Source organism: Palaemon carinicauda, chromosome 3, assembly GCF_036898095.1.
Source record: "Palaemon carinicauda isolate YSFRI2023 chromosome 3, ASM3689809v2, whole genome shotgun sequence".
Classification (NCBI taxonomy): domain Eukaryota; kingdom Metazoa; phylum Arthropoda; class Malacostraca; order Decapoda; family Palaemonidae; genus Palaemon; species Palaemon carinicauda.
Window position 1 is genome coordinate 154,997,936 of NC_090727.1, and position 19,597 is coordinate 155,017,532.

The following is a 19,597-nucleotide window of genomic DNA, read 5'->3' on the forward strand; positions in this document are numbered from 1 at the left end:
AATATTAAAAAAAAAAAAAATTTACAGTTAAATGTTTATAAACCAAGCTTCGAGAGTATAAGTAATAGAATCATCAGGGGAAGTTCATAGAAATAAGGGACTTGTGCCACTAATGTCAACAAACCCTAACTTGCAATCATTTATATGTGGTGCTAATGAAAGAACTTTCGGCTACTACTGAACATAACTATTGACGTTCATACTTGGTGATTGCGCCAGAATTTTAAACTCTCTCTCTCTCTCTCTCTCTCTCTCTCTCTCGAGAGAGAGAGAGAGAGAGAGAGAGAGAGAGAGAGAGAGAGAGAGAGAGAGAGAGAGAGAGAGAGAGCTGTAATAGGCATCTTAATATGCATTGTTATAGCTGTTAAGGTAGAAGCTTTAAAAATGTGACTCCTGACTTTGCTCAAGGACAAAAATCCGAAAGAGAAGAGTCAACTTCCTTAGAAGATGGGCGTGACTCTTCTTTTCTTGTCATTAGTAAAACCAACAAATTCAGGTTTATCAGTAGAATTCATGCTCTTAAAATCATCTGAAGGCCTATAACCCTCTACAGAGATGCTATGGTCTGATTTTATAACAGAAAACAACATACAGATGGATTCCTAAGCATATTAACTCGCATTTGTGTAAAAAATTCATATTTCAGATCTGTGTATTAATTTTTTATTCCACATTTTTTACTTAAATTTATCGATAAAGAATATGATCATCAATCTACTGTCTGATCTTCCTCTGACACATAAAATGCAAGGAGAATGTAAGGGAGAAAGCAACATAACAAAGCCCACATCTGAATTACTAACACTAACATCTATCGTTCTTTCATTTATATTCATATTTTAAAAACTAAAGATCAGCACCCTCACCCCACCTAAATTGCAAACATGACAATGGGGTATGCATGTTAACACTCGTTAATAACTAACTATTTGATTTGTAGTTTGAGCAGTATCAAGCTCTAGTAAACCTTGGAGACAGGCCTGTGATATCCAGAAAAAAAAGCAAATAAGAAAAGACCAAATATCAAATAAGAAAGGAATAAATATCGTAACAGTGAATCTGAAAAACACGAGATATAGATTGAAAAGCATGTGTTTACATACTCATTTGTTCAGATATTGACTTATTTGGTATAATTGATATCTCAGCCATGGGAACAGTCAGGCAGCCATTTTTGGACCCCACAAATCTTTAGCTTCGAAGGTATTGACATTTAGTGAATTTCAGGTAAGAGTTATTGATATGATAATCAATCCACACACACTCTCTTTTCTATATCCAAAATATTCTTACTTGTTATTACTGTATAGTGTCATTTTTATGCAATCAAAAGCCCATCATAACTCTGTCGTTTTATCATCGTTACTTCATAACTGTCATTTTATCATCGTTACTTTTAGACAGTGACACAGTTATTCCTCTTTCAATTTGTTAAAATATTTCCAGTTCTCATATATACCTTGTAAATCTGCTGTTGTTATAGCATTTTCTAAGCAATAAATTTATATTTTTAAAGCATTCCATTACTTAACTAAACTTTTTCTTTCATAGAGCGTTAATGGTTGCTGCAAACAGTGATGAAGAGAAAACAAAATGGCTGGAAGACTTGTCATCCGCAATCACCCAAGCTAAAACAAAGCCTGATGATGCCTTCCATTACCTCTCCCTTAAGTCAATCAGTAGGTATATTTTAGTTGTATTTCACGCCTCATCCTATAACTGAAGATTCACTTGTCAAAGGACTTAAAAACAACAAATCTCAAGATCGATGTAATTAGAATAATGCATATAGAAATTAAGTACAGTAGTGCCTTAAAAATAGCACTCTTAATAGAGTGATAGAACCTAATTAGTTTTGAAACCACTAGTTTTGGAGAAACCATATACTAAATAGTAAAGAACATAAGATAGACTGGAACATTACATGAATTTTACTTTTACTTTTTTTTTCCAATCATGTGCTCTTGAATACAGATTATTGAGAGAAATTGTTGGGAGGTTGGGGTGTATCAAGATCAGTTGACAAAATACAGGGACGAAAAATAGTTATCTTTGGTTATGAAACACACCTGGAATAAACGACGGAAAAATAAATGCACAGTACTGCATAAGTAAAATTTAATAATTAAGATTGATAACTTAAATACTGTACAGTGTTTTATTGAATTAAAGATGCATGGTACAATATCTGCTAAAACTAGCAATTAATATCTATTAAAAATGAAAGTAGCTGTTTTGACAAAAATGTGTATTTGTAATGTTTTTTTTTTTTATTAGACATTTTAAATAGATTGTAATTTACGATACAGTATTCCATTTTTTTTGAAAGACACTTTTTAAAGTACAGTACAATATTTTCATTTTTACAAATACTTGTATACCCATGTCTTCGATAGGAGTTGCAGGAGGAGGGTCGTCAGCTAAAGTAGAATGGCTGGTTGTTTCGTATGAAATTGTATTTGTATAGTTTTTATCTCATTTACAGTTGTCCCTTGTCACTCACAGGTTTATCATTTGAAGATTTTATTATCTGTGTAGAGGCAAGTAATGTAAAATCATAGTTTTTACCTTTTCTACTGCTATTTTGCACATCATCCTGGTAAAGTAATGATGAACTGTACTAGTTTTGAATTTGTTGTAGCTTTTGTGCCAATTGTAATATTTTTTAAAGACAAAGAGTATTCAATTTTCTGTAGCTAAATAATGTAGTGATGGTTTAGAAATATAATTAAGGTAGGAAGTACATATTTGCAGTTTCCTACATTTGAAGATGAGTTACTTGAACCCTGAAAAGGCTTAACAGGCTGAAAATGAAAAACACTACTTTTATAGTGAAAGATTAAAGAACATTTTTAATAAAATATCTGATGTTCATAATGCTTCTAGGCCTCTAGTACAGTATTGAGATAATCTGGTGGTCAACAGCAATAATTTTGGTGCGGTCAACATACCTCCCTTGTCTTTCAGTCTTCTTGTTTATTTTTAATTAAAATAGTTATTGATACATGCCCTTTCCAGATTGAATAGGTATGATTTAATCAGATACTCGTTGATTAACAACAATTCAAAGTTATGACAGCCTCTTTGACATGGATGGAGAAGGGACTTTGGATCAGAATTCATTTTGTCTTTGTTTACACATACACCAAATAGTATAGCCTATTCTTACCATATTCTTCTGTCCTCATAAACCTGACAACTCTAAGATTACCAAACAATTCTTCTTCACTCCAGGAGTTAACTTCTGTACTGTAATTGTTCAGTGGCTACTTTCCTCTTGGTAAGGGTAGAAGAGGCTCTTTAGCCATGGTTAGCAGCTCTTCTAGGAGAGGAACACACTAAAATCAAACCATTGTTCTCTGGTCTTGGGTAGTGCCATAGCCTCTGTACCATGGCCTTCCACTGTCTTGGATTAGAGTTTTCTTGCTTGGGGGTACACTCAGGCACGCTGTTCTGTCTTGTTTCTCTTCCTCTTGTTTCTTTAAGTTTTTATAGTTTATATGTGAAGGATTTAATTTAATGTTGTTGCTGTTCTGGAAATATTTTATTTTCATTGTTTATTCTTCTCTTGTAGTTTATTTATTTTCTTGGTTCCTTTCCTCACTGGACTATTTTTCCCTGTTGAAGTCCTTGGGCTTATAGCATCTTGCTTTTCCAACTAGGGTTATAGCCTAGCTTGTAATAATAATAGTAATAATAATAATAACAATAAGAATTCTTGTCAAGAGACGTAGAGTTGGTTTTGGACCTCCAAATAGACCTGTTTGCAACAAAAAGAGAACCACAAGCTTCCACTAAACGTAGTTCCAAATGTGGATTCTCAGGCAGAGACAAGAGATTCCTTGAGTTAGGATTGGGAACAGATGGTCATTGATTTATCTTTTTCCTCTGAATTTGACTTTGAAGGCTTTGAATATCCACAAAGACTACAGGAACAGCTGCACTAGTAGCTCCACTTTAGCCAAACAGCCTGTGGCATCCACTACTCCAGCATCTGAGACCGAAGCTATTCCATCTTAGGTCGGCATGTTTGTATAAAAAAGTAGGGAGTTGGAGTATCTGTGCTTCCTTTTTTAGAAAGGTTGGTGATTAAAGCTGTTAAATGCAATTTGGACAATAATAAACAATTTGGGGGAAAGTATCCTAATTTATTTTATGTAGTTAGGATTGCAAATCCTTATTTTATACAAAAATCCTCTGCTATTTCTTATTGCAAAGTATTAATTTATAGAAACAAAGTTTTATTTTTCATGTTTGGTTTGCTTTAGCATAGTATTTCAGGGGGATGTTGTTTAAATAACTTTCTTTTGCTTAAATGTTATAGTTTTCTCTTTGAAAATACTCAGTTGGGTAAGTTATATATAGGACTAGTTTGATAGTAGGGTTGTTTTGGGTTCACAATCTGGGTGCTCATATACACCTCATTAGGTAATAATTCCCAGTATGCTATTAGGCCAAGAGGCAAGCCTCAGTGCTAGATAAATTTATTAGATTTTAAATTTACATTTTCTGTCTCTTTCTTCATTTATTTTTATACATCTGAAGTTCATATCATGGGACCCCTTTTCCCCCACTGACTAGTAATGTCAAGAAGATAGATATTTAGTGTTGACTTCAAGACTGAAAATACAATAGGGACAACAATTCCTACAAGCCAAATGGATATTAAAGAGAAGGCCAAGGTTTTGTGTGAGAACTTCCGTAAAACACTTTCGAGTGAATAAAACACTCCATTTTTAGTGAGTCACGGATGGTTTCATCGGTTCATGAATCTCTCAGTTTACACAATATTGAAATCTAAGAAGTTACTCCTACTGATACTGTTGCTGCAGAGGAATTTCCTCGAACTTTGAAAAACCTCATTGATGAGCTTTAACCCATTTGGAACTCCTTTTCAGTGTCAACTAGACAGGATTATTCTGGAAGAGAATTCCCGATTCTTAATTTGTTTCTAAGGAAGTGAAAACATTGCCAAAGTACAAGGTACATTAATCTTAATGTTAGGTTTACTCGCTATTTTAAACTTCAGTCTTTGTTAATCTACCATGCCCTTAATCCCCAGAAGAAAATCCACACCTAAATATATTTTTCTCTTAGGTTCATCTGATGAAGTTCTGGATCGTAGTGACGGTAGTGCATTAGATGATCACCTGAGCCCAAACAGAGGTCTTGGAGAAAAAGGTGCATCTGCTCAGCAACGTTCCAATACAACCGTCCATGTTTGCTGGCATCGGGCAACAAGTGTTGCATCTAGAGATTATTCATTAGCTGTTCAGGTAATCATTTTTTATTTGTAATGTTTTTTAAAAATATAAAGGTGATATATGTGCAGTAGTTCTTTTTGTAGTTAGTACTGAAGTTCTTTTTGGAGTTAGTAGTTGGGCTCTTATCATTTCCTCCATTTTTTATGTCTATTCTTTCACAGATTCTTTTTACGACACCTTAGTTGTCTTAATTTCCCTATACATCTATATATACCTGGTACTTAATGTACAATCAATGTTCTAAATCCTTGTGTATTCCCTAGTTTCTGTGTTATAATATTTTAATTACCATTTTCCTGAAGTAACTGGTATGATAAAATAGACCTATCAAAGACTTGTGATGGGTACATATGCTGAAAAAGGGGGATATTTTCAAATGGTGTGAATAGAATATCAATATTCTTGGCTGGACTATGGTGGGAAGATTGTTTTATGAAATGTATTAGTAGAAAGGTGCAGTGTCCAGAGGACTTGAAAAAGGCTCTAGTAAATACTAACTTGGATTGGATATTTAATGAGAAGGGATTAAGAATAGTTGGATATAAAAAGTAGTAAGATATGGAAATAGGATGATGATCTCTAGAAAGCTCCACAAAATCATAGGTAGAGGAGATAGCTCAAGAGCAAGGCTTGAAAGCTTAGCCAGACAGAATAAGGATAGAAGAATGAAGACAATATTATTTCAAAGTAACTAAATGTAGAGTGGACATAAAAGCATTCATGGTGATAATAACGTCAGCTCTCAAGAATTGCTGAAACACATCAAGATGTCTGTTGTTTTAGACCATGAGTCGCCTATTTAAGACTTCCCTTGACTTGGTAAAGAGTTTGATATTGTCTCCAGAGATGTTTTCAGTGATATCAGGCAGTACCAACATGTAGTGAGATGTCATCTAGTGCCAGGGATCTCAGTCCTACTGATCCTTTTGCTTTAGTAGTAGGGGAAAATGATTAATAAGGGGTTTATTGATATCTATCGTTGTGACTTGAGCTATCGAAGCTTATTCCTCTTTATTTTTCTGCTATTAATCCTGGACCAATTTCTAGATTAAAGAATCTTTGTGACTGTATGCAACTATTAATACCTAAGCCATTTAAGATAAGATCAGGATTTCTATAGTGTTGGATCAAAGCTCAACTACATTAAGACATGACAATCCTACATAATTCTTGCTTACTGATGCCTAACCTAACCTAAGAATTGGTGGGTGTGATGATTTTTATTAACATTTTTGGCTAATGTTTAATGATCATAATGTTTGTGCTTTATTTTCAACTCATACTGTATTGAGAAGTGTATGGTAGTGGGAGGTTTATTCACTAGGTCTATGCCTTAGGAGCTCGGCTATTTAGTGGCCGACAAAAGTTTGTTGTTGCATGCATATAAATCTCTCCTCCTCCTAAAATATGCTGCGTCTTCAACAGAACTGGAATTAATGTAATTGTTAATGAGCTAGTCAACAAGAGGTGGTGAGCATAATAAGCAAGTAGCTCTGCCCTTTCATCTATCAGACCCTTTATTTTTTCTCAAGCTGCAACTAGTAAGGACATATTTGCACATAGATGAAAGCTGTAAGTTCTTTTTCTTTACTCTTGCAGTATTGTTGTTGGTTTGCTGGCTTGGTCTGTCATTATCATGACAACAAAGTATGATGTGGGTAAATGCCCAAGAAAATTTGGAAAATGTAACAGGTATAAGCAGAAAGCTGCCATCGATTCACATATTATTTTTGCTGGTAGTAAGTGTCATGATTCTTTGCAGTCATTCCCAATGTACAGAATGTAGATTGTGGCTTCTTGTTCGGTGGCAAGCATTTGTAATGAAGGAAAGGACATTTTGATATCACCATTAGCAATGACCAAGCTGATGCTGAAGGTCTGAAGCTTCTTTATCTATCCATCGAGTTTTCAAGCCCCCCAAAACTTCTGGATATATGGCACCTGTCCCAGTTTCTGGGGGAATAATGTCGGGAGTCTGGAGGCTTAGGATCAGTGTATTATTCAAGTTTGGGTGGTGCATGGAGTTCCTTCAGATTATGCTAAATCCAGCACTCATTGAATGATCTTCTATAACCATGCAGACTACTGATGAAGAGTTTGATCTAAAGAAGTTATTAACTTCTTTAGTCTTTCTAGGCTCTGTAACCTAACTGGAGGAGCTGATAACCAAGGCTTTTTTTCCACAGTCTCTCCATTACCACTGAGGCCCAAAAAAGTGTCCCCAGAGCCCAACCCTGTGCTGGTGACCCCAGTATTACTGAGGCCTAAAGAGAAGTCACCGGTGCCTGCCCGTGCTTACAACCCTATAATTGGGTTAAATGCTTCTGAATTAAGGTCTTTGTCTTGTTGAAACTTTTCCATCAAGTAAACAATTCTCCCTTTACTGGTGATCTTGTGATTTGTGGCCCCATTAGTAATTCCCGTTACAGTAACCATAGTATCTGACACCTTTGCCAATGCCAGTGTCAGTGTTCCTAGTGCCTAATAGATCCCTCATTAACAGTTATCGTATGTTGTGGTTCTTGTCGCAGAAAGCACCATTGTCATGCAGCGTTGCCGATGGTCACTCAGATCTCAACTTCTATGCACTCAGTCTCTGAGTAACCTTTGGGAGTGGACATGTATTTCTGGATATTGCAGCACCCCTCCCATCATCTCTTTCGCCAGGGGTTGTGGTTCTTGTTAGAGAAAGCACTGTTGTCATGCAGCGTTCCCGATGGTCACTCAGACCTCAACTTCTATGCACTCAGAGACTGAGTAACCCGGTATAAGAGGCAAGTGGACATTTCTTTCTGGACATTGCACACTCCCATCTCTTTTGCCAGGGGTACTTTGGTAACTAGGATAGAGAACATGGCAACTTCAAGGATGCCATTGAGTGCTTGTGCATTTTTGGCTCCTGAGTCTATTTAGAATTGTTTAGTTTAGAAACCCAGTATTCAATATGTAAATTTAATCTGTTACCGTATTTATTTTTTTTGTTTTTAAATATTTAATATTTTCCTATGATCAAGTCAATTCAGATGTACTCCGAGGGCAAATATTTTTCCTCTTGAAATTTCATTAGTTTGTACAGTACTCTGCACTTGATTCTCATTTCTTTGAGAGTAACTTTGGGTTGAATGGAATAGATATTTTTATCAGAAAATATAAGCAATAGCTATAATTTAAACTGTATTTCCAGAATCAACTTAGTGGATACCTCCTAAGAAAATTCAAGAACAGCATGGGATGGCAGAAACTGTGGGTTGTATTTACCAATTTCTGCCTCTTCTTTTATAAAACCTTCCAGGTGAGTTTTGTCACTTTAAGTTTTTAAAGTAGTGATTATATGATTTATGTGCATATTATTACTTGAAAATTTATGTGCATATTATTACTTGAAAAATATTTAAATAGAGTTGAGCTTCATATTACCCAAGTAATTTCTTATTTTTGAACTTTTGTAGGATGATTTTCCTCTGGCTTCTCTCCCACTGTTGGGGTATACTATTACAACTCCTGGAGAGGATGACCAGATACAGAAGGAATTTGTTTTTAAGCTGCAGTTTAAGAATCATGTGTATTTCTTCAGGTAAGTCAAATTAAAAAAATGTTCAAAGATTTATTAAAATTTTGGAATAAAAATTAAATTTGTTCACATCAATGGAATGAAGCAACATGGCCACTTATTAAATTATCAAAACTTGAATGGAAGAAAAATTAGTAATCTTTAACACAAAGTCCAAGGCAAGATTGACATCAATAAATGGAGAGAAATGGTCCATACTCACTTTTACATTTCACTGTGAATGGCTTTCTATAAACATATTGTTTGCTAAAAAAATACAGTATTAGATATTTAAAATTATAGCTATTAGTACTTTTCATAGAAATATCCCTAAAATTGTGACAGAGTAATTGAGAATATCCACATTAAATGCCAATTTGTCTGTCATGAAATCCTTTACATTAATTGTTAGCATCTTAGACAGATTTTATTTATATAAATCTCCCCTGATGTTTATATTTATTATTTTTAGAGTATATTGTTTCTTCTCTAAAAGATCTGTTCATCGATGTTTACCCCAAAAATTTATTGAATATTTTTCCCAATTTTATTTCTTCTCAGTAGATACATGCCATAGTAGTAAAGTAATGACATAATTGTGGTTAATGGTATGGATGGCCATCTGATCCATGTAACCCCAATTTTCCATTGCATAAGGTTGTGATAGTGTTTATTGCATTTTGTCTTCCTGCAAGATTTGTTAGCATTCCTATATACAAGACTTAACACTATATAGTAAATAACTTGTGATGTGTTTGTTGACTCACTGTTCCTCCGAGAGGAAATTGAGGAAGGAGTCTTGTTCCATTATATCGATCACTTCCAAGTGGACTGCCCGTGAGGTAAGGCATGGAAAAATAGCGCCCCAACGCCACTGTGGACCTTCCTTGCTTCACTACGAATGGTCCAAAGCAATCCGACCCAGTGTTAGTTAAGGGGGTTCACCTGGATAAAGCCGGTCGGATGGCAGTTCAGTATCACCTGCACTATAGGACGATGACTTAATCTGCAACAGACCAGGCATTCTTGGATGACAGTCTTGACTATCGCATTTCCGCGGACAATCCAGTTGTTTGTCCTCAACTGGGTCATCAGATGGTTTTGGTCACAATGGCCGCAGAACTTGTGTGTGGCTCTCACCATAAAAACTTGACTGCCGCAGACTGCTTGGCTGTATCTGTCAGTGTTGACTTCTGCAAATCAACCACCGATGCGGATCAATCCATCCTCGAGAAATGGTCTGAGCTCGATTAATAAGTAGACGACTTCAACGATCTTCCTTTTTTTGAGAGGGTGCTTAACTTTTCTTCGTACTCTTGTTTTTGGGTCAAGTTCTCCGCAGTACGTAGCTCCACATTCGAGAGCAATTCGCTGCTGTATGTGCAAGCTTTCTGGGTCTGAGGGATAGATCTTGTCATCCACGCAAATGTCCTGACAAACTTCAACCAGGAGGAGAATCTTGTCGCTATTGATTCAATGAATGTTTGTTCTTTCTTTGTTACATCGAAGACGGGAGAAGTCTTCACCTCGACGTCTGGATCAAGCTCTCCTCTGAACATGTCTTTTGGCATGGTTGGCCACTGCATGGTGTTCATCTTGAGGAAATTTGGTCCTGAAAATCACAAAGATGACAGAAGAAAGTCACCGAGGAAGAGGCCACTTGACACGAGGACTGCTGGGTTTGCAGTAGTATTGACGTATCCATGCCGTAATATCTCTTGTATATCTAAAGAGATTGACCCTATTGTCCACAAAGGTCTAATACCTTGCAGTTGGATTTCTGAGATATTTCAGCACTGACGTAACTATCAGTCCAGTAGACTGACGGGCTCAGTTTCAAAGGTTTGAGTTCATCTGAGCAACAACAGCAGTTGGCATCAGCTCAAGACAAGGTATGATGGTGCTGGCATGTCCTATAACGAGAGCACGATGGATCTTTCCGTTGACACCAACTCCACGCAAGAAATAGACTATACCATATAGTCTGTGTGACTTGTGACTGCGAAGTGGTACAGCTGAAGGGTGTCAACATCTCCAAAGTCTGGTGGTATGAAGGTCAGTTGAAACTCTTCCAGTTGTGGCAGCTGCACGAGCCAGGTCTTACATCGAACGAGTTTCTTGTATCAGGATTTTCGCGATGAAAGTGCCTGGGGATAAGTAGCCCAAGGGGTAAGTGGATCAATGCAACAACGGAGAGCAAACCCCGTCGGTTGAAGGGGTTATTAAAGATGATGATTCTGAACGTGAACACATCTATGCTCATATTCCAATGGATCCCCAGGGCTCGTTCAGTTGGCAGTTCTTCTTTATTTAGTTCTAGGACTGCCACAGAGCCATCTCAATCTGTCACAGATCCATCTCGGTCTTCTACAGGGATCTCGGCTAGAATGCGCTCGCTGCTGGAGGTCTATTGGTTAAGGCGGAAACCTCTATCCCCGTACAGGTTAAACAGATCTTTTGGTCAGTTCGATGGATTCTTCCTCATCGTGCAATGCCTTGTGGAGGTTGTTGATGTTGAAGTTGCAGTGTATACAGGAGTGAGGCTTGTTATGTCTGATCCGAAGTCCAGGGCCATTTTGCATAAGCAGAAGTTAATAACACTCGACGATGATCTTGCACAAAAACTTGCGACGACATACTGAAGATTTGCAGTTCCTATTCAGCCACCTTCACTGCATCTGCTGTGATGGCATGTTGACCCTCTCTAAAACGCAAAACGCCCGTCAGGCTATTGGTAAGGTCGGGGCCTTGCATCAGATGTTCATTGAGAGATGTTCCTCAGTGCCTTACCTTTAGATCAAGGACCACTCTGTATTTCTGTTTGTAAGGATGCCTGACAGAGTGGTGTGGCATAAGCCATATGTGCCCATCCCTCCTGTCCAGCGTATTTGCAGGATCCTTTCGGCATGGCCCTTATTTCTCCTTATGACTGCTACATAGGATGACTTGTAGGCCTTGTCGTTGTCTAGTCTTTTAAACTTTGGGCTCGTCAAATTGCTCCATTCATATTATCAGGTAGAAGAGTCGAGTCCTTGAATGGCAGTTTGGCAACATACTCTCCATTTTGAGGCCATGTCGTGTTATTCAAGATAGCCTAGAAGCTCTTATTCTATAGGGAATCTTCCAATCTGGAAAGTGATTCCTTTTCGAAGAAGTCTTGATTAAAATGACTCTGCAGTAGCTGTGTCAAGTCTTAAATTTTTGATGAACATGATGCAAGGGCGAGGCCTCCGATGCAGACCGGTCTCCAGTAGGACCGAAAGTCAAAGCCACCCAACCAAGCTTGGTCAGGTAGGCGGATGGCTCGTTGGCAGTGCTGTGGCGTTGCTCCAGAATGACTCTGTTAAGCGTCGTGTCTAATTCGATCACGAGTTCTATCGTAATTCGTAGTCCGTTGGCATACTTTGGCCATTTCTCCACCCAGTCCGACAGTATTATGTACTACGTCGACATGTTAACCTCTCTTACTAGTTCTTCCTCCTCACCTCTGTTGATTTTACCAAGGGTGAGTTGGACCATTTCCTTGTGGGCAAATGTACCGGCTTATTTCACGTTTGCAGGGCCTTCCCATTACACCTCGCCATGTGGCTAACAGGTGTGGCTCCTCCATCTATGAAGCTGATCATAGTGCACATTATGTTCATCATGACTACGATGAGCTTCAATATTGTTTGACCATCCGGTTGTTGGTCAGTGGATATACTGTGTACATGACCCTTCGTCGCAGGAGTCCAAGCCTCTGGAGCAGTTTCAGTGTTTATCAGACGGTGCATTGCTAGTCATCCCGGCTCTCTCTTTATACTTCAGATGTCTTGGACAGTTGCTCTCTTGGAAGGGCTTCCTCACATTGTGTAAGAGCATGTGATGCGTCCCCATTCCCAAGCCGCAAGTGTAGATTTCTTCACAGGCTTTGTGATAATGCACAACATTTAGGCATTCTGAAGCAGTCTGGTATCCAAAGTCAAGCTTTGGAATTCCGTGCTTTTCTTTCTTGCAGTATACACAATATATCCCATTCTCGGACGGAGAGCTGTGGTGAACGGGCCAGGCTTTAAGCTCTAATCAGCATGCGCATGCTCTCAGGTTTTCCTTTGGATGGATGACAGTAGGACTCGTAATACTTCTGTTCTTTAGCGACCAGTGCCTGTCTCTCTACAAAGATGATCAAGGCTGAAAGCTTGTGTTCATGTTCCAGGTACTTGGAGACCCATCTTACCTGGAGAGGGTGAGGGAGCTTTTTCACTATCTTTCTCACCGTTTCTTGCATATCAGTTCTAGTGTAATTTATGCCCAGTACTACCTTCACCTTCCTGGTAAGAAGCATAGTTTATTAAACCTTCGCGATCACCTGCTAGGATGTTCTTCCATTCAAGAAGCTTACTTAATAAAGCCCTCGGTAGCAAACTTCTCTGCCGTAGAATTCACTCAGCTGCTTCCAGGCTTCATTGTACCCCATTGTCAGTGGCAGGAGTAAGCAGTATTCGACCAGGTTTCTCAGGAGCTCATCTAGGACATGATATAAGTGGTTCAGCCTGCCATGTCCTCACCAACTCATTGTTGCTGGTCAAGGGGTCAGTGACAGACGGCTCAAACGTGACATGTTGTGGTGCGAAGGGAGTTGAGTAGGGATTCAATGGCCGTGAAAGGACTTCCATGGATGCAGAATGGCATTCTGGTCCTCTTGTATGGTCTACAGGAGTCATTGTCTGCATAGCACTTTGGTCATTCGCCCAGTGGTGGGCAACACTAAGCCCTCCATTGCTAAATCCTTGACTCCAGTTCAGTCTCCTTGGCTTTTACACTGGGTATTCTTGTACTTCTGGCATGTGAAGACACTTATGAACCACATCGCAACTCTCCTGCCTCCAATTTAATTTTGTATTCAAGTTGCTGTCTCTGAACTTCGAGCTTGGCCTACAATAATGCAGCTTCCGCTAGTCCTCTAGCATCTCTCTGAGCAGTGAGTTCATCAGCTTCAGCTTTTACTTGGCTGCACGTTCTTCCGCTTATAACCTTGCCTTCAGTTGAACCTTGGCTAAGTTAGCTTGCGCTTTAACAACTTTCGGCGGAACTCACTTGTGTCACTCTTGAATGAAGTTCTTGATTTTAATGATCTCTCTGACATGATGACTATGTTCTCCACTCGCAGTCAACGTCTGAGAAAGATTAATTTCTTGAAGTTGTGTTACGATCAGTTGTCCAAGAACCAGTCTTGTGGAAAGATCTAAAACTGTAGAACACCGGAGATGGGTTCAGTTTTGGCTAAAGTTCTAAGTTATTGGCGCGTAGATCTTAACTTGTATATCAGACGAGGTTTTAGCTGCAAACAAGAAGACAGCTTGTTAATATAGAAAATACAGTAATGGTACAGGATTACAATAATCACAAAAGGGTTCATTACAAAATAAACACAAGTCAATGAAGAAAATATAGCAATGGTATAGGATTACACAAATTGCTGTAGGGTTCATTACAATAAATAACAGACTTGCATCTTTTCCCAATGCCAATTCTATTTCAGGTTCATTTCGCATCTTTTCCCAATGCCAATTCTATTTCAGGTTCATTTCTAGAGAACATTCACAGATGGTGCCGTTAATTGCCTGCGAGTGATTAGCTGTCAAGCCAAATGTGGGATTGGTCCTTTACACACGGGGAGACACTCCTAAATCACCGCGCCAGTCAACACAGTAAGGCGAGGGCAGAGATGCTCACACCATGGTGGACAGCCATGTACTACCACAGTCCAAGGCCGTGATGTCTCTCAGTTTGGTGCGAGATGGCCACATGTTTTCGGTATTTGGAGTTGGTCCTGGAGAAGGTAAATTAATTTTAATCTTCATGGGTTAACAAAGAACAAAAGAGGACGGTCAAGATTACCGAAAGGACGCCGTGCTGGAGAAACTATTTTCTTTCCCCATCGCTCTGTTGTGGTGTCAACCTCCTTAGGAGGAAACAAGAGGAAATATTGAGAGAGGCCTTACAAAGTTTCAACCCCCCTTAACAGCCTATGCTCTTAACGGATCCCAAGGCTATGGAATATCTTGGCATTGAGGACCCAATTGGTCCACTGGTTTGCTGCCTGGTGCATCAGGAACCCAATGGTCCCAGAGGCCGTAAGCACCCCATCCCTCATGGTTCTTTGTTTGTCAGGCTCCGTGAGATCCTCTTTGACTCTATAGCCGTACCCCACATAGATAAGGGATTTGCTGCATACAAAGAAGCTGATGACAAGGCCAGCTGATCTGCCAAGATGCTACCACTGCAGGTTCCAGGAAAATGGGCAAGGGAAGGTCCAAGTGGAGAGCGTCTGAGCAATGCGTACCTGGGGGAGGTGTCTTGGCGATGGATATATTGACAACTTAAGACTTAACGAAGCGTGTAAGGGCGAGTCGCATTAGGTGGAGTCCTTGGGTGAGGTTTTCTTTGTCAGTGCATGACTGGCTGAGATATGTCCAAGATCTTTACTTCCAAAGAGGATGGATCTGGCAAAGGTTGTCTTGCAACTTTGCGATCATGCTCCGGGGAGCTAAAGAGCTTTGGAAGATTCCTACTTCTGTAGGAGTGAAGGTTAGGAGACATGATCTGGAGAAGGCACTTGTCCACTATTAGTAGGCCGAGCTTAGTTGTTTGAGAGTCCTCTGGAAAGTTCTTCAACAAAGGGCTTCCCAAAAGAAAAGCGGCTGGGAGACTATCCCTTGATGGTCTCTTGGGGAGAAGAGCCAACGACTTATCTCGCAGGGGCTGAACTTTATTCCCGCTTTAAGAGAGGGATCCACAGTGGCAGGATCCTTCCTACCGAGGCAGTAGTATACACGTGTTGGCGAAAGAAGTCTCGCTGATGCACTTATGAGCGTGGTGCGTTAGGTAAAGCATGTTCAGCTGAGGTGAGTCTGGACGAGGCGCATGTGAGCAAGACAAGTTCAAGATCTTATAGTGAGAAGGGTTTTCAAAGTTTGCCTTGCAACCTTGCGAGCACAATCAGGGGAGCTAGAGTGCTCTGGAGGACTCCTCCTCCTGTAGGAATGAAGGTCAGGAGACCGATGATCTGGAGAAAGCACATGCATTCTTTCTAGGGCTAGCCTGAGGTGCTCGAGTCCTACGAGCCTTTCAATGAAGGATGTCCCAAAAGAAAAGTGCCTGGGTGACTATTTCCCTCTATGGTTTAAGAACACTACTTCTCTTGCAGGGGCTGCACTGGAAGAGAGGATCCACAGTGGCAAGGATACTTCCTACCAAGGCAGTGCTCATACACGTTGGGGAAGGATATCTTGTCAACGTGTGTCTAGGTGATGCACGTTCAGTCAAGGCGTGTCTAAGAGAGCCACGTAAGCATCTGGGCTAATCCATCAATGAGGTGTACCTGTTTGAGGCTTGTGTGGCATGCTAGAAGAAATCACCTCCACTAGCCACTTCTTGGAAGGGGAGGTACTTGATGTTAAGGAGACCCACAACAAATGCAAGGTATCATCAAACTGCAAAGATTGAGAAAACAGGAGAGACCAGTTAGGCCCCTGCATTTTGCTAGGGGGAAATGAGGTTTCAGTGTCGTGGGGCTTGCCCCAAAGTTACAGAATCCCCACTCTTTGTAGGTGACTGATGGAGAAGGGTCATTGGACTGTGTACCAGGGTTAAGACTTCTTTGACCTTGAGGAATCCCAAGGCTGTAGGATGTACCCTTATTTTTTTTCCTCTTCCTGACTAACATATCTTACTATTAGGGTGACCACTACCATTACTCATCACAGTGAGGCTTGACTAAGGACACAAAAGGGAAGGGTTTTTCTCCCGCAAGGTCAGGAAGGGGTTGCACTTTTTCACCTGGTACCCCTCGACAAACTTCCTGGAAAAAGAAAATTCTATTTAAAATGTCTGCCAAATACCTAGGCAGTGAGAATGTTTATCCTCGCTGGTATCTTCTATATAAAGGACGAAGGTTTAGTTGTATTGTAGCAGAATAATGAAAAAAGAAATATTGACAAATTAACTTGTACTTTGCCATCGAGGAGAGTTAAAATCAGTAGTGCGCTCTTTCATGAACAACATTCACTAACACTAACTGAATTGCCTGATAAACACTTTATGGGCACTTTTTTTTTTCTTTTTGGCACTTTTGGCACTCTGATTCAATGTTATCAAGGTAACTGTTATAGCTTTTTCTCTAAAATGACAAAAACGGGATAAAAATCACAAACACATTGTGAACATTACGCTGGTATTGGGCCACTGCAAGACTGATTTCATGCTAGTGTCATTATTATTCTTATCTACTGACATGTAGTATCAGGAATAGTTTCGACTTCAAACCTTTAGACAAACTAAGTACTGTACAGCTTGGCCAACCATTGGTTTATTGACATTAAACGCCAGATTGTTTCATTATTTTACCAGAGACATATACTGTAGTCTATTGGAAGGAAACAAGGGATTTTGTTTCTGGGCAAATTAATATAAACGAGCATCCAGTAGTACAAACATTGCGCGAGTATGGAAATTTTAACAAAATTGTTTTTGATAAAAAATAAATAAATAAATAAAAATAAATATAGAAAACCATATATATATTCTTATCTTTTCAGGGCGGAATCAGAATTTACTTTTTCACGATGGATGGAAGTCATATCTACAGCAACTCAGAACTCAGCACGCTTACGTGTTTATAATCGTAAGGAAAGTGAAAATGAGAGCATAAGATTGTGAATGAAAATCTTAGGTTGATGGTCTCAGTATTTTAGATTTACTGTACTAACTTCCCATTGTAATCAGAATGACCAATTCACAGTGGACAATTTTAATGTACTGCTAAGTACAATTACATCAAGCACAAGGTTTTCAAGATTTATACCCTTGGATTATTTTATAATATGCATTGTGGAACAATGGATATCATTCCTGAAGTTTTTATTTTGATTTAGCTTTATGAAATATATTATTCTCCATCAACTAAATCAACCAGTAATGTTTTCAAAATGGGAATTTTCACGTGTTCATGTACTATTTTTGCAAAGCCTATTTTATATTTAGTGTAAATATTGTACCTTCAAAATTGTAATATAGGTGAAGGCTTGCTCTGCCATAAAAATTACCTTTTAGTTTAAAAAACTTTTTAACAACCTATCAATTTTTAGTAAAATAAACAATACATGAAGATAGCAATCTTTAATATCTAAATTTTGTACAACTCAAGACATATCAAGTACTTTTATTAACTTTATATAAAAATAGAGTACTGTACTTTTGAAGCAAACTTATGAATTTTCAAGTCATTAGTTTTGATAAAATTACTCTTGACATTTTATACAGTAGAGTACTATAAGGTACTGTGTGTAGTTTAGTTTATAAATTTGATAGTGCAAAGGACCAAAGCAAATATACAGTAATATATTCATTATAAATTTTACAGCCACTGCATGTAACTTATAACATGTATAATTGAGATATTAAAGATGAAATACAATGTGTGCTAATGTAGGTTTATAAAAAAAGGTGCAAATAAAATCCTGTTAACATTGATATTGAAATACTACTAAAGATTATGAATTGTAAACTTTTAAAATGCAGGTTGTGTAATATTAAGTTATTGCTCATCAGAGATTAAAAAAAAAAAAAGCTTAACAGATTTATTCTAATCCTGAAATGTTTATTGTATCTAGATTGGATTAGCAATAGATTATGTACTGTAATTTTTATATAGATATATTGTTTTTAAAGTTGTGATTGCTATTTTACGTAGATTCGTACTAATGAATTACCCGTTTGTAGTACTATACCTAACAAATTCAAGAATTACACTATTAGGGCTGCTAGTCTGTATTAGTCACCTATTGTGGATATGTGCTGCAATTAGGAAAATTCACTTTAATTACAAAGCACAGTAAGACTTATTATGATGAATCTCTTGCTGAGAAATATCTTGGCTATCATAATGTACATATCAAATTTGTTTTGACATGGGCACCAATAATTCAGTGTAGGTATACAGTATAAATATGTGATATTAGTGACAATGATTGTGTAGGAACACTTGTACATATACAAATTCTTTTAACTTCCAATAGTTATATCTTTTCAACTGACATAAGGACATTTTCATAGTGTTCTTACATGGTTTGCACTGAACATGTGAATTAATCTGCAAAACAAACCATTTGTATGTGCTATACTTTTGTAAATTGGGTTTTAACAAGGTCCTAAATTATAGTTTATACTTCTGTTATCACACACTTCTGTTCATGCATGTTGTGCTCAAAAAGTATCCTAACAATGTACTGCCCTTTCCTTAAAATTTCTTTACTAAATAGCCTTGCCCCTGCCTTACCAGTTAGATCTGTATTATTGCAATAATAAAATGATTCTTTTAAGGATTATTTATTTACCCTTTTTCCCACTTTATCGAACAATTATTTACAAAGGCGTTAGTAATATTAGAAAAAGCTCACTTTGGTAAAATAAACAAAAAACGATGATAATGAAGAATTTTGAGATTAATTATACTTTACCCAACTACAAACCCGAATCCTTTACATGATAACAGCAAAGTTGGAATACGGCAGTTGGAACATTTTTCATTAAGAGTTGTAGATAGTTGACCAGTGCTCTCCAGTGTTATAGGTAGTAGGAGTTTTAGATTCCTGACAGCTTGTGCACCAGTGGTGTGTTTATACCAGCAGGTTCATGGCCTATGCAATAAAGGACACTGAGCTGAGGGTCAGTGTTGTATAACTAAGGCACATAATAAGGGGGGTTTGAACTGCTCTAACTGATCAAGCCATATCATCATGGA

At 38.3% G+C, this 19,597-nt stretch overlaps 1 protein-coding gene across 6 annotated transcripts in view; it reads left to right on the top strand.

Moving 5' to 3' along the window:
- Cdep (Chondrocyte-derived ezrin-like domain containing protein) overlaps positions 1-19,175 on the top strand; it is a 262,650-nt gene extending 243,475 nt beyond the window's left edge. For all 6 annotated transcript variants that reach the window (XM_068371013.1, XM_068371014.1, XM_068371015.1 and 3 more), the window contains 5 exons: positions 1,552-1,679; positions 5,098-5,276; positions 8,449-8,556; positions 8,714-8,838; positions 17,394-19,175. In XM_068371013.1, the coding sequence (XP_068227114.1) occupies positions 1,552-1,679; positions 5,098-5,276; positions 8,449-8,556; positions 8,714-8,838; positions 17,394-17,514 (661 nt within the window). In that variant the 3' untranslated portion in view covers positions 17,515-19,175. The remainder of the gene's footprint in view (positions 1-1,551; positions 1,680-5,097; positions 5,277-8,448; positions 8,557-8,713; positions 8,839-17,393) is intronic.
- Positions 19,176-19,597: the final 422 nt, after the last annotated feature.